Source organism: Bubalus bubalis, chromosome 1, assembly GCF_019923935.1.
Source record: "Bubalus bubalis isolate 160015118507 breed Murrah chromosome 1, NDDB_SH_1, whole genome shotgun sequence".
In the NCBI taxonomy this organism is placed as follows: Eukaryota; Metazoa; Chordata; class Mammalia; order Artiodactyla; family Bovidae; genus Bubalus; species Bubalus bubalis.
In genome coordinates this window covers 161,071,207-161,085,524 of record NC_059157.1, presented here as the reverse complement: position 1 = coordinate 161,085,524, position 14,318 = coordinate 161,071,207, and the positions used below count along the sequence as shown (strand labels likewise).

Sequence of the window (14,318 nt, the reverse complement as noted above, 5' to 3'; positions counted from 1 at the left end):
TAGCTGTAAAAATTGAATGATAAAACTGTTGTAAAGCCCATAGCACAGAACCTGGCATGCTGATATGCATTCTTCAAGTGTTACTTTGATTTGTCTGGGTCTTAAAAAGTCATTTAATTCTGACTACTACTCTTCCCAAGTGAATACACACAGAAAAGTTTTTAAAAGAGAAGTTTATTACAAGACAAGAAAACCAGCTAGTTTTCTGAGGGGAAAATGCCAAAGTCCAAGTTTTTAAGTACTAGAAAGGAAGAGGATAATGTTTCATGGAGGTAATGGTGAAGTGAAAGTGTTAGTCGCTCAGTCGTGTCCAGCTCTTTTTGACCCCATGGACTGTAACCCACCAGGCTCTTCTGTCCATGGGATTCTCCAGGCAAGATTACTGGAGTGAACTGACATTCCCTTCTCCAGGGGATCATCCCGACCCAGGAATCGAACCCGGGTCTCTGGCATTGCAGGCAGATTCTTTAGCATCTGAGCCATAATGGTAATTAATGATTAATTAATTATAGCTACTTATAGCTTACAGGGTAGGACAAAGGAGTCCACAGATCTTGGTTAAAACATGTCTCATTGTTCTTTGATCTGGAATAAACTGCAGTTATGTTCAATAAGAATCTGACTTAGCAAGATTATTAAGGTCATGATGAGGATTAGCAGTACATTTGTGAAATGCAGCATTTAGCAAGTAATACTGCAAGTTGAAATTTTTCATTTTGCATCACCCTTCCCATGCAGGAATCCCTTTAGCAATGCAGAAGGATGTGCAATTTTTAGACAGTAAACACACACACACACACACATACACACATGTGCACACACTCATATGCTTACACATAAGTTTCAACCAATAAAGATAATGCAATTAATCAGTAGCAAATAAAAAAAATCAGCTACAGTTGTATATTAACTGAAATAGAACCCGATGTATGAAAGAATAAATAATTACATATCAGACTGAGAAATTTCCCCCAAAACTGGATTTACTACATCTCCTTCAGTGCTCTTTATTTTAAAAGAATTTCAGCTGAAAGTGTTACTTCCTCTAACTTACCAGCCTATCACCCTTTGTCAAATATGTAGCTTAATGCACATAAACCATTACAATTTGCACATTATTGTCCAGTTCTTATATTTATTTTGCTTTATAAAGTATTCTGAAACCTTTTGAAGGGATTTCTTTAACCCAACTCCCCTCTTCAAAGCAGAGTGTTGACTTGAACATATCCCCCCTATAGATACGAGCTCTCTGGAACCAGAAAACAAGTATTTTTATCTTTGTATTCTCAGCACCTACCACCATGTAGATCACATAGAATACACAGCTGTATTGATGTTGGCTGCTACAATAAGATTTGGATGGGCTTGTTTAAAATTACCAGCACAGAAATGGAAAAGAAAACTGATCACGAGCAAGTCAAAGAATCAATGAGCAGTGTGTTAATTAATTATGTTTGAGGCCACACTTAGATTTTCCCCCTAGGATTTCTATATGAACTGTAGAAATATAAAATCATCACAGGAAGCTTTCTATGAAGAAAAAAATTGAATTATTTAATTTGCTAATTCTCATTTCTGTTTTGTTTTGCTTTATTTGAACTGTTTTTAAAATTAATTTATTTTAATTGAAAGCTAATTACTTTACAATATTGTGGTGGTTTTTCCCATACATCTAAATGAATCAGTCATGGGGGCACATGTGTTCCACCATCCAAAACTCTCCTCCCACCTGCCTCTCTGCCCCATCCCTCTGGGTTGTTGCAGAGCACCAGCTTTGAGTGCCCTGCTTCATGCATCAAACTTGCACTGGTCATCTATTTTACATATGGTAATATACATGTTTCAATGTTAGTCTCTCATATTGTCTCACCCTCACCTTTTCCCACAGAGTCCAAAAGTCTGTACTTTACATCTGTGTCTTTTTTACTGTCTTTCATGTCAGGTCATTGTTACCATTTTTTAAATTATATATATATGCGTTAATATACTGTACTGGTGTTTCTCTTTCTGGCTGCCTTCATTCTGTATGATAGGCTCCAGTTTCATCCACCTCATTAGAACTGACTCAAATGTGTTCTTTTTTGTACCTGAGTAATATTCCATCGTGTATATGCACCACAACTTCCTTATCCATTCATCTGCCAATGGACATCAATGTTGCTTCCATGTCCTAGCTATTGTAAACAGTGCTGCGATGAACATTGGAGTACACATGTCTCTTTCAGTTCTGGTTTCCTCAGTGTGTATGCCCTGCAGTGGGATTGCTGGGTCGTATGGCAGTTCCAGAGAAGACTCTTGAGAGTCACTTGGACTGCAAGGAGATCCAACCAGTCCATCCAAAAGGAGACCAATCCTGGGTATTCACTGGAAGGACTGATGCTGAGGCTGAAACTCCAATACTTTGGCCACCTCACACGAAGAGTTGACTCATTGGAAAAGCCCCTGATGCTGGGAGGGATTGGGGGCAGGAGGAGAAGGGGATGACAGAGGATGAGGTGGCTGGATGGCATCACCGACTTGATACACGAGTTTGAGTGAACTCCGGGAGTTGGTGATGGACAGGGAGGCCTGTCCATCGCGTGCTGCATTCATGGGGTCGCAAAGAGTCAGACACGACTGAGTGACTGAACTGAACTGAACTGAACTGATGGCAGTTCTATTTCCAGTTTTTTAAGGAATCTCCATACTGGTCTCCACAGTGGCTGTACTAGTTTGCATTCCCACCAACAGTGTAGAGGGTTCCCTTTTCTCCATACGCTCTCCAGCATTTATTATTTGTAGACTTTGATGGTAGCCATTCTAACCAGTGTGAGATGGTACCTCATTGTGGTTTTGATTTGCATTTCTCTGATAATGAGTGATGTTGAGCAATTTTTTTATGTGTATATTAGCCATCTGTATGTCTTCTTTGGAGAAATGTCTATTTAGTTCTTTGGCCCATTTTTTGATTGGGTCGTTTATTTTTCTGGAATTGAGCTACATGAGCTGCTTGCATACTTTTGAGATTAATTCTTTGTCAGTTTCTTCATTTGCTATTATTTTCTTCCATTCTGAAGGCTGCCTTTTTACCTTGCTTATAGTTTCCTTTGTTGTGCAAAAACTTTTAAGTTTAATTAGGTCCCATTTGTTTATTTTTGTTTTTATTTCCATTACTCTGGGAAGTGGGTCATCGTGGTCTTACTGTGATTTATGTCAGATAGTTTCTGCCTATATTTTCCTCTAGGGGTTTTATAGTTTCTGGCCTTACATTTAGATCTTTAATCCATTTTGAGTTTATTTTTGTGTATGGTGTTAGAAAGTGTTCTAGTTTCATTCTTTTACAAGTGGTTGACCAGTTTTCCCAGCACCACTTTTTAGCTATGATCTTTTTTCAAGATAAGCAGTAGACAGACTTGATATGTTGTCAAGTAATTGTAGTGTTGGTTATACTTTAGGCCTGATGCCCCCTATATCAATATCCTCTCTGTCTTCCCAAAGTAAATCTGTGTCCCAGATGAAACTGAGTATGGAAAGAGAAGCTAGTATTAGTACCTTCCCAGTGCCAAGTTAGAAAAGACAGATATAGGTAGGTAAAGAGGGATGCAAGTTCTGAAAATTCAAGAAATTATTCAAATAAAATTAAACAGTGACATTACAAGGACATAACTAGCTCCTATGGATTTTCACTTCTTATTAGTTTCCATAGAGTCAAGGATAAAGACCTCAAAGCCTGCAATTTAGGTTAAAATAATAGCTTTGGAAATGATAGCTAAAGTGATAAATGATGTGACCTTGGAAAAGAGTCTCTCATAGTATTAGTTCTTACATACCAGTGTTTATATGAGCACACAGTGATATATTTAAAATTATAATAAGTCATATAGTACTTTAAGCTTAGCATGAAATTTACTTGCTTCTCAAGAAAATTCTTAATGGAGTTTGAGGACCTGAACCCTTGGATCACTTAGCAGTCCAAACTACCTTTATTTTGTGATGTTACCATTTAAAAGATAGTTTCCAGGTCTTATGGATTGTAATCACTTCTCTCTGGGAGTGACACACATGACTTTCTTTTCAGTCCATTTGGCCAGCACTTCTTCCATAATTTCACTTCACTATAAGAGAAAAGAAGTAAAAATCACAGGGGCATGTGGATATTCAGTGAAGAATTAACATCTCTAACACTGCTACTTGCTTTTTAAATTTTTATTTTATTTACTTATTTGGCTGCATCCAGTCCTACTTGCAGCAAGTGGAATCCTCATTGCATCATGAGAACTCTTTCATTGCAGCTCACAGACTACTTGTAGCACATGGGTTTAGTTGCCTCATGGCTTATGGGATCTTACTTCCTTAGCCAGGAATGGACCCTGTGTCGCCTGCATTGCAAGGCAGATTTTTAACCACTAGACCACCCAAGGAAGTCCTGCTACTTGTTTTTGTATGACCTACTTATTTGCTTATCTGCCATCTGAGATGAATTTAAGACTGGGACAAGTAAGGTATTAATGTGTACTCCTGGAGGCAAGCCAGGATAAAGTGAAACCAGATCCGTCCTCCACGAGTACACATTAATACAAAGGTGAAAGAGGAGAGTGAAAAGCTGGCTTAAAACTCAACATTCAAAAAACTAAAAACATTGCATCTGGTCCTATCACTTCATGGCAAATAGATGGGAAAACAATGGAAACAATGAGAGACTTTATTTTCTTGGGCTCCAAAATCACTGCAGATGATGACTACAACTATGAAATCAAAAGACGCTTTCTCCTTGGAAGAAAATCTATGACAAACCTAGACAGAATATTAAAGAGCAGAGACATTACTTTGCCAACAAAGGTCCGTCTAGTCAAAGCTATGGTTTTTCCAGTAGTCATGTATGGATGTGAAAGTTGGACTATAAAGAAAGCAGAGGGCCGAAGAACTGATGCTTTTGAACTGTGGTGTTGGAGAAAACTCTTGAGAGTCCCTTGGACTGTAAGGACATCCAACCAGTCCATCCAAAAAGAAACCAGTCCTGGGTATACATTGGAAGGACTGATGCTGAGGCTGAAACTCCAATACTTTGGCCACCCAGAGGATGATATGGTTGGATGGCAGCACCAACTCAATGGACTTAAGTTTGAGCAAGCTCTGGGAGACAGTGAAGGACAGGGAAGCCTGGCCTGCTGCAGTCCATGGGGTCACAAAGAGATGGACACGACTGAGTGACTGAACAACAACAATGATGTTAAGATTTGTTTTAGTACATTGCCTGGGATACAGAGTAAATTCTCAAAAACTGTTAGCTATCTCCTTGATTTTATAATCAAGGAAAACACAAACAAACAAACAAACAAACACAAAGCCAGAACACAGACCTTTGTAAGAAGAACCTTCTCTGTGTTCTAATTTTGCTTGTTCAGTCATGTCTGACTCTTTGCAACCCCATGAACTGTAGCCTGCCAGGCTCTTCTATCCATGGAATTTTCCAAGCCAGAATATTGGAGTGGGTAGCTGTTCCCTTCTCCATGGGATCTTCCCAACCCAGGGATTGAACCCAGGTCTCTCACATTGCAGACTGATTCTTTACTGTCTGAACCACCAGCAAAGCCCCTAATTTTGCTAAAAGATCTCAAATCCAGGGGATTCCATGCTGAATGAATAAATGTAAACAGAAAACTGCAAAACTTGTATGAAGATTTAAAGTGCTGAAAATATTTTTCCTTTTTCCTTTCCTTTTTTAAAAAATCTGAATTGTGCCCTATACTGAAGTTGTTTGAATATGTTTTTATGTTGCATCGGGAAAAATTGTATAACTTTAACCTATTTAGCATTTTTCACTAATAATTTTATTTGTATCAAGACAGTAAAAGTAATATAAGATACAAGTGACCATATCTATCATACTTCGTAAAAGCTCTCAATAGGTTAAACATATTTTTTCTCCCCCACTCTGAGATTTGTTATTTGAAGCATACACTGAGTTTCTTGTATTTCCTATGGCCTTTTCTCTAATGGTTAAAGTACTCCCCAACCAGTAATTGAGCAACAAATGTTTGTTTACTGACTGCCTAGCAATATTATAAGGCTGTTGTACTTGGCAGAACCTGTAGATAATATGAGTATGGGTTTCACAGAGTTCTTTGTACTTTTTCTGTGTTAATTATTTCCCAGCAGCTTGCAGAATGACAATTGGACCAATGGAATTTGTGTCTAAGAAGTAAGATAACACTTTTTGATAAATCCAAAAACTGTTATGAAATTTCAACATTCAAATATTTCAGAAGTGTATTTGCTTTGCTGCCAAGTAGAACGTGCAGTTGGAAAACATCATGGGAAGAAAGACGATTTTGCTTCTGATTGTGGGGGTCCTTGGGGCATATTATGTTTACACACCTCTCCCAGATAATATTGAGGAGCCATGGAAATTAATGTGGGTAACAACGTGTTTGAAAACTATGACACATTTGGTAAGTATAAACTTTTATTGACTCTGAATGTTTAGAAGTTTAATCAGGAGAAAATAATTATCTTTATTATTTTTTAAATAAATTCTGCTGTTTTGGAAATTTTACTCAAAGTTTGCTTGCTGGTTTTAAAACCTTTTTAATATTTTATCTATTGCTTAATGCAGAGCCCGAACAGAATGAATATGGAGGGAGTAGTCAAGGAGTTTCAATTTTAAATACTAGAAGACAAAATAGACTGGCTAAGAAAGACAAAAAGTCTTATTGTGAGTTTCATGGCATGAGTGCTGCCAGAATGAAACGTTTTGAACTTCAGAAATGGTAGAATTGAGCCACACTGATTAGTTACAGAATTCGATACAGTAACCTTGTATTCAGATGTGCAAATCCTTTCTTACTGAAATACCTGTGAACAAGTCAGCTGGTAAAAACCCAGGGGAAACAAGGAACATGGTTTCCAGTTGAAGGGTTTAGTTGCTGAGTGATAGGATCCCGCATGGCTGGCTCACTACCTCCTGTTCATGGGTGGTCCTCAAAGACTTGAGGTTCTTTTCTAATGAGTCTAATTACTTGGAAATAAAGCCATATAGTTTGCTCCCTTGATTTTGTTGTGAATTGCCTCCCTGCAGCAAAAACAAAACAAAAATAATTCATAGACAGTCTGGGTATTAAACCCTTGGCTCAACATCTCTTGCATATATTTTTTTAGTTTCAGCACTTTTCTGGAGCTTAATGTAGCTCTGAATAAGTGCGATGCTTGTCTTATTTTTATTTTCTTATTAGTGATTTGACCATTTTTAGTAATTTTATAGTACACGTTATTGGGTTTGGATCAGTTTTGGTGGAATATAGCTTCAAGTCATTTTTTTAAAGTTATTCTTGGTTGATTTTGATTGATTGTTTTGATTTCTTTTATTATTTGGATTAATTATGTGTATGTGTGTGAATACATTTATGTACACAGGTAGTCCTTGTTTGCCTTTGGAAAAAATGTCATTTTCTCTATAGCACTTAATCTTCTCCAATTTTCTGTTTACTTAAGGAAGTAAAATCATATCTCATGTACAAAAAATAATTTTTTAAAAGTCACAGTAACAATTATTGCTTACCTAGGAATAGCTGTGTGTGTGTACTTGGTCATGTCCTACTCTGGGATTTCATGGACTGTAGCCCACCAGGCTACTCTGTCCATAGAATTCTACAGGCAAGAGTACTGAAGTGGGCTGCCATTTCCTATTTGAGAGGATCTTTTTCACCCAGGGGTCAAATCTGTGTCTCTTGCATCTCCTGCATTGCAAGCTAATTCTTTACCACTCTGCCGGGAAGCCTTAACCAGTTTAACTGCATTGATATATATAACTAGTGTAATTTTAAAGAAATACACAAAATTTAATGTAATAAAATATAGGTTGATGGTTACAGGAGAGGAAGAAGGGTGTGCAAGAGTATGGTGAATTCCCTGACCCTTAAACATATTTATTACATTTCACATTTCTGCCTTATATAGTTGTATATAAGGAATGGCACCCCACTCCAGTACTCTTGCCTGGAAAATCCCATGGGCGGAGGAGGCTGCAGTCCATGGGGTCGCAAAGAGTCAGACACGACTGAGCGACTTCACTTTCACTTTTCATTTTCATGCATTGGAGAAGGAAATGGCAACCCACTCCAGTGTTCTTGTCTGGAGAATCCCAGGGACGGGGGAACCTGGTGTGCTGCCGTCTATGGGGTCACACAGAGTCGGACACAACTGAAGCGGCTTAGCAGCAGCATATGTGTTATATTTAATTATAAAATTATAAAGTTTAATGTTTTAAACAGAAATAGATTCACAGATGAAGAAAACAAACTTATGGTTACCAGGGGGAAGAAAGGGGAGGAATAAATTGGGAGATTGGGATTGGTATAGAATACTACATATGAGATAGATAACTAATGAGGACCTACTATACAGCTCAGGGCATCCTACTTAATACTCTGTAATGGTCTATATGGGAAAAGAGTCTAAAAAAGAGTGGAAATTTTATATATATATATATATATATATATATATATAACTGATTCACTTTGCTGTACAGCAGAAACAAAAACAATATTGTAAATCAACTATACTTCATTAAAAATTTTAAATAAAATATAGGTTTATTATTTTTTTAAATCTACAGGTCACGATTTTGGCTATCTGTAAAGTTTTCATTAATTGGTCAAGTATAAAATATTTTTGTACGTCTTCTCAGTTCAGTTCAGTTCAGTCGTTCAGTCATGTCCGACTCCTTGTGACCCCATGAATTGCAGCATGCCAGGCCTCCCTGTCCATCACCAACTCCACTTGAACTCATGTCCATCGAGTTGGTGATGCCATCCAGCCATCTCATCCTCTGTCGTCCCCTTCTCCTCCTGTCCCCAATCCCAGCATCAGAGTCTTTTCCAATTGGTCAACTCTTCGCATGAGGTGGCCAAAGTATTGGGGTTTCAGCTTTAGCATCAGTCCTTCCAATGAACACCCAAGACTGATCTCCTTTAGAATGGACTAGTTGGATCTCTTTGCTGCTGCTGCTGCTGCTAGGTCGCTTCAGTCGTGTCTGACTCTGTGCAACCCCATAGATGGCAGCCCACCAGGCTCCTCCATCCCTGGGATTCTCCAGGCAAGAACACTGGAATGGGTTGCCATTGGATCTCCTTAACTCACTCTAAATCAGTCACCTGTGAGCAACCTATTTAATAATTGTGCATGTTTAGTCGCTCAGTCACGTCTAACTCTTTGTGATCCCATTGACTATAACCCACCAGGCTCCCTCCATGGGATTTTCCAGGCAAGAATACTGGAGCAGGTTGCCATTTCCAACTCCAAAGGATATTCCTGACCCAGGGATGGAACCCACGTTCTCTTGTGTCTCTTGCATTGGCAGGCAGATTCTTTACCACTGCACCACCTGGGAAGCCATTTAATAATTATCACTCCTTTAACAATCTAAACAGCATTCTTCATACTAGGTACAAGATAAATGGAATGTGGTAATTTTACCTGAAATAAAACACTGAGCTGGTTATTTAAATTCAGAAATTATTTTTACATAAAATAATCTAGTAATGAACTTTTAAATATTTTATTCTACTAACTAGTTCTAATTCCTGTGATCTAAATGAAATAAAATAAACATTGTTGCCATTTGCTTTTGCAGGCCTGTGTGTGTGTGTGTGTGTGTGTACACTCACATATGCCTGTGTGTGTGTAAAATGTCATATTTATATCAAAGGAAAGAATGTCAGGGTCCTGTGCTCTCTTCAACTCTATATCAAGTTTTCAGAAATGAACTTCATCTAGCCATTATACTTTACTCTGAGCATCACCAGAGTGCATATGGTTTCAATAATTACTGTTTATGACCTACACCAGTGGAGCTCAAATTTTTCCTTGCATCAGAATCACCCGAAAGATGACAAAACACACATTGCTGGTTCCTCCCAACTTAATTTAGTGAGTCTGGGCTAGGATTAAGAATTTTCATTTCTAACAAATCCCTGGGTCATTTGAGTACTAGGCATCTAGGGACCACAGTTAGAGAAGCTAATCTATGAGACATCCTGGGCCATTTCAATGTGGGAACCATATAAATGTACATAGAAACATCTCCTAAAATGCAATGCTTAATATTGTGTGTGTGCTTGCTGAATCGCTTCGGTTGTGTCTGCCTCTGTGCAGCCTTATAAACTACAGCCTGCCAGGCTCCTCTCTCAATGGGATTCTCTAGGCAAGAATGCTGGAGTGGATTGCCATGCCCTCCTACAGGGGATCTTCCCACCCCAGGGATCAAACCTGGGTCTCCTGCACTGCAGGCAGGTTCTTTACCGTCTAAGCCATCAGGGAAGCCCCATGCTCAGTATTCAGTTCAGTTCAATTCAGTCGCTCAGTCATGTCCAACTCTCTGTGACCCCATGAATCACAGCACGCCAGGCCTCCCTGTCCATCACCAACTCCCGGAGTTCATTCAGACTCACGTCCATTGAGTCGGTGATGCCATCTAGCCATCTCATCCTCTGTTGCTCCCTTTTCCTCCTGCCCCTAATCCCTCCCAGCATCAGAGTCTTTTCCAATGAGTCAACTCTTTGCACAAGGTGGCCAAAGTATTGGAGTTTCAGCTTTAGCATCATTCCTTCCAAAGAACACCCAGGGCTGATCTCCTTTAGAATGGACTGGTTGGATCCCTTTGTCATCCAAGGGACTCTCAAGAGTCTTCTCCAACACCACAGTTCAAAAGCATCAATTCTTCGGCATTCAGCCTTTTTCACAGTCCAACTCTCACATCCATACATGACCACAGGAAAAACCATAGCCTTGACTAGATGGACCTTTCTTGGCAAAGTAATGTCTCTGCTTTTGAATATGCTATCTAGGTTGGTCATAACTTTCCTTCCAAGAAGTAAGCATCTTTTAATTTCATGGCTGCAGTCACCATCTGCAGTGTTTTTTGAGCCCCAAAAAATCAAGTCTGACACTATTTCCACTGTTTCCCCATCTATTTCCCATGAAGTGATGGGATCAGATGCCATGATCTTTGTTTTCTGAATGTTGAGCTTTAAGCCAACTTTTGCATTCTCCTCTTTCACTTTCATCAGGAGGCTCTTTAGTTCCTCTTCACTTTCTGCCATAATGGTGGTGTCATCTGCTCAGTATTACTAGTTCCCAAATGTTTTGGCTTATGCATCCTATTGATGGAAAAATTTTAGTACACCCCAAATATATGCATATTAATTTATAGATACATTTGTCTTAATGCACTAATCTGAATATTTGAAACACTTAAACATTAAAATCAATTAGACTTTTATGTAGGATTTAGTTGTTTAGTGTCAGCATTGAATTAGAATTCCTAATGACATGATCTTCTCCTTAAATGTTACTGCCTGTTGATAATAGTTCAGTTCAGTCACTCAGTCTTGTCCGACTCTTTGTGACCCCATGGACTGCAGCCCACCAGGCTTCCCTGTCCATCACTAACTCCCAGAGCTTACTCAAACTCATGTCCATTGAGTCAGTGATTCCATCCAACCATCTCATCCTCTGTCATCCCCTTCTCCTCCTGCCTTCCTCTCCTCCCAGCATCAAGGTCTTTTCCAATGAGTCAGTTCTTTGCATCAGGTGGCCAAAGTTTCAGTTTCAGCATCAGTCCTTCCAATGAATATTCAGGACTGATTTCATTTAGGATGGACTGGTTGGAGCTCCTTGCAGTCCAAGGGACTCTCTGTTAATGTAATAACATGTATATAAAATTTTTATTTAAAATATATCAATTTCCTCTGATTGCCATTCTTAGCTGTAAGAGTAGATATTTTGCTTTTTAATTACAGATTAGATGGTCTTTTTGCCCATCCATAAGAAAAGTAGTGGGCTTCCCTGTTGGCTCAGATGTTACCACCTGCAATGCAAGAGACCTGAGTTCTATCACTGTTTATGTTCATAGTATTTAAGTAATACACCTAGTCTTAGATATAATTGAAAATTGGAATGTTCTTTGAGATATATTTCTTGTTTCTGATTATCTTTTTGAGATTCTGAATTTAACTCATATCAGTTATTGTTTTTAAATTTAAAATATATTTTTAAATGAAATTACTATTTGATCAACTTTAAATTATTTTCAGCTCATAGATGACCCAGATGTCAAGATCAAATTCAAGACCCAGTCTTTAATTTATCCTGCCCTTCAGTCTCTTGATCTGGATTTACCGTCATATTGGGAAAACTCAAATTTTCTTGGTCTGACCAAATCATTCGTGGTCAGATTGTGGAGTGGATACTTTACCACAGAAAGATCACTTGAAAAAGCCATGTTCTTCATTCAACATGTACCAGTGGAATCAAGCCATCTGTTCAAATTTGTTAATTGGAGTTCTTTGCTCCCTGAGAAGTTTAAGAAAGGGCATTTTTATAACAGTCCAACTTATGGTAATTCTAAGCTGGCTAAAAAGTATCCAGGGTTTCTAGATGTGAGGGCGGCTCCCTTGTTGGCTGATGACAACAAATTGTGTAATCTGCCCCTGACCTATGTCATCACCTGTCAATATGATATATTAAGAGATGATGGAATCATGTACGTCACCAGACTCCAGAACGCGGGAGTTAGGGTGACCCATAACCACATTGAGGATGGATTCCATGGAGCACTTGTTTATCGTGGGTTTAAAATTGGATATAGAATAGAAAATCAGTATATGAGTTGGTTAAGTGAAAATTTATAGTAAAATATCTGAACAGTGGTTCATAAAAATATATAAACCTCAGAGTAGGAAACAAATTAGTGAGAAAAGGTTGTGTTTGCATTGATATTTGATTATCTGTGACCTTTCCAAGGTTCTCATAACCATTGTATTTTGTTTGTTTGTCTTTTTAACTCAGCAGATTCTTCTCTATCCCTTATTCTAAATGTTGTTTACTCATCTCTGTACCTTAACTAATATTTATATTCTATATTTTTTCTTGCTCTTGTTAGTCATTTCTTATAACTCTAATTTATAGCCCTTGTTTTTTTGTCTAATAGTATTACTATTGAGAAGAAAGCTTAAAGGGATACATCTGGTTTGTGAAATGCTAGAGCTTCAGTTGGCATGGATTTGGAGTCCTGAAATGCTGCCTTATAGGCAATCATATTTTCTTGCCAATTATTTTTTCAGAGTGTTAGCCTCGATACAACATCATGTGTTTATCACTGCAAAATTCACTTCTTAATGCAAACTTCTTCCTGTGCTCAGATACCAGAATCAGTGCCAATGATCTCATAGGCATTTTAGGAAAAAGCAGCTCTATTCTTTTGACAAATAAGGGGCATTTAAGTGGGAGGCAGTAACTCTACATGTAGCAGTGATGAGTGAAGCCCAGGACATAGAGGAAATCACAAAACCAAACTGAAAATTTTGATCTCTGAAAGTTCTTGTGTCTATATGGGGTTAGTAGAGTGACAAACAAAATCGCTATGTTATTGGACTGTCTTAGTCAACTTGGGCTGCTGTAACAATAGAGTTGGTGGCTTACAAAACAATAGAAATTTATTGCTTACAGTTTGGGAGGTTCAGAGTGTCAATCTGGTCAGATTCTGGTGAAAGCCCTCTTCTGCATTGCAAACTGTGATTTCCATGACAGAGAACAAAGAGAGGAAGCAGGCTTTTCTATAACTCTTATAAGGGCACTCATTTCATTCATGAGGACTCCACTCTCATGAACTCATCTAATCCTAATTCTCAAAGTCTTCACTTCACTTCCTAATAGAATTACAGAGAAGGCAGGGTTTCAACATAAGAAACTTAGGGGACACATTGAGTCTGTAGCATAGACTATAGCGAATAAACAGTAATGACCATATATTATGTAATGTTTGATAATTTTGGAGAAATACTGAGGGAGGCAGCTCAGGACTAGTATGGCATCTCCTCCCAACCATCAGAAGTCAAGGCTTCTTTCCATTCCTCCTCAACTATTATCAGGCAGAAAGAGGTGCAGGTTAGGGGAATGGGAGAATCAGAAACTTTCGTTTCTGTTTTTATCAAGAAAAACAATAGCATTTCTGCAAGTCCTACCCAACATATGTCTCATTTTATGTTTCATTTTACAGAACTGTATTTCATGTGAACACACATAACTGTCAAGGTTGCTTAAAGAGTAATATCTTTTTTAACCTGGGCACAACGTCCTGAACAAAATTAGTATTTGTTTTTTTACATAAATCCATGAGACAGAATTGAGTAAACAACTGGTAGTTAGGTCACAAATTCTGTAGGAATAAATGGTTTAAATTACTTTTGGAAAATACACAGGAATATTTGTGGTAATGTATTACATGAGACAGAAATATAAATGAACCATACTTATGGTTCCAAATGGAGCACCATTGGGAT

The 14,318-nt window shown here is 38.2% G+C and overlaps 1 protein-coding gene across 1 annotated transcript in view; it reads left to right on the top strand.

Moving 5' to 3' along the window:
- Positions 1–6,065: 6,065 nt before the first annotated feature.
- LOC102395508 (arylacetamide deacetylase-like) overlaps positions 6,066–14,318 on the top strand; it is a 33,874-nt gene continuing 25,621 nt past the window's right edge. Inside the window, exon 1 of the mRNA XM_045166282.1 lies at positions 6,066–6,431. Within this exon, the coding sequence (XP_045022217.1) occupies positions 6,294–6,431 (138 nt within the window). The 5' untranslated portion in view covers positions 6,066–6,293. The remainder of the gene's footprint in view (positions 6,432–14,318) is intronic.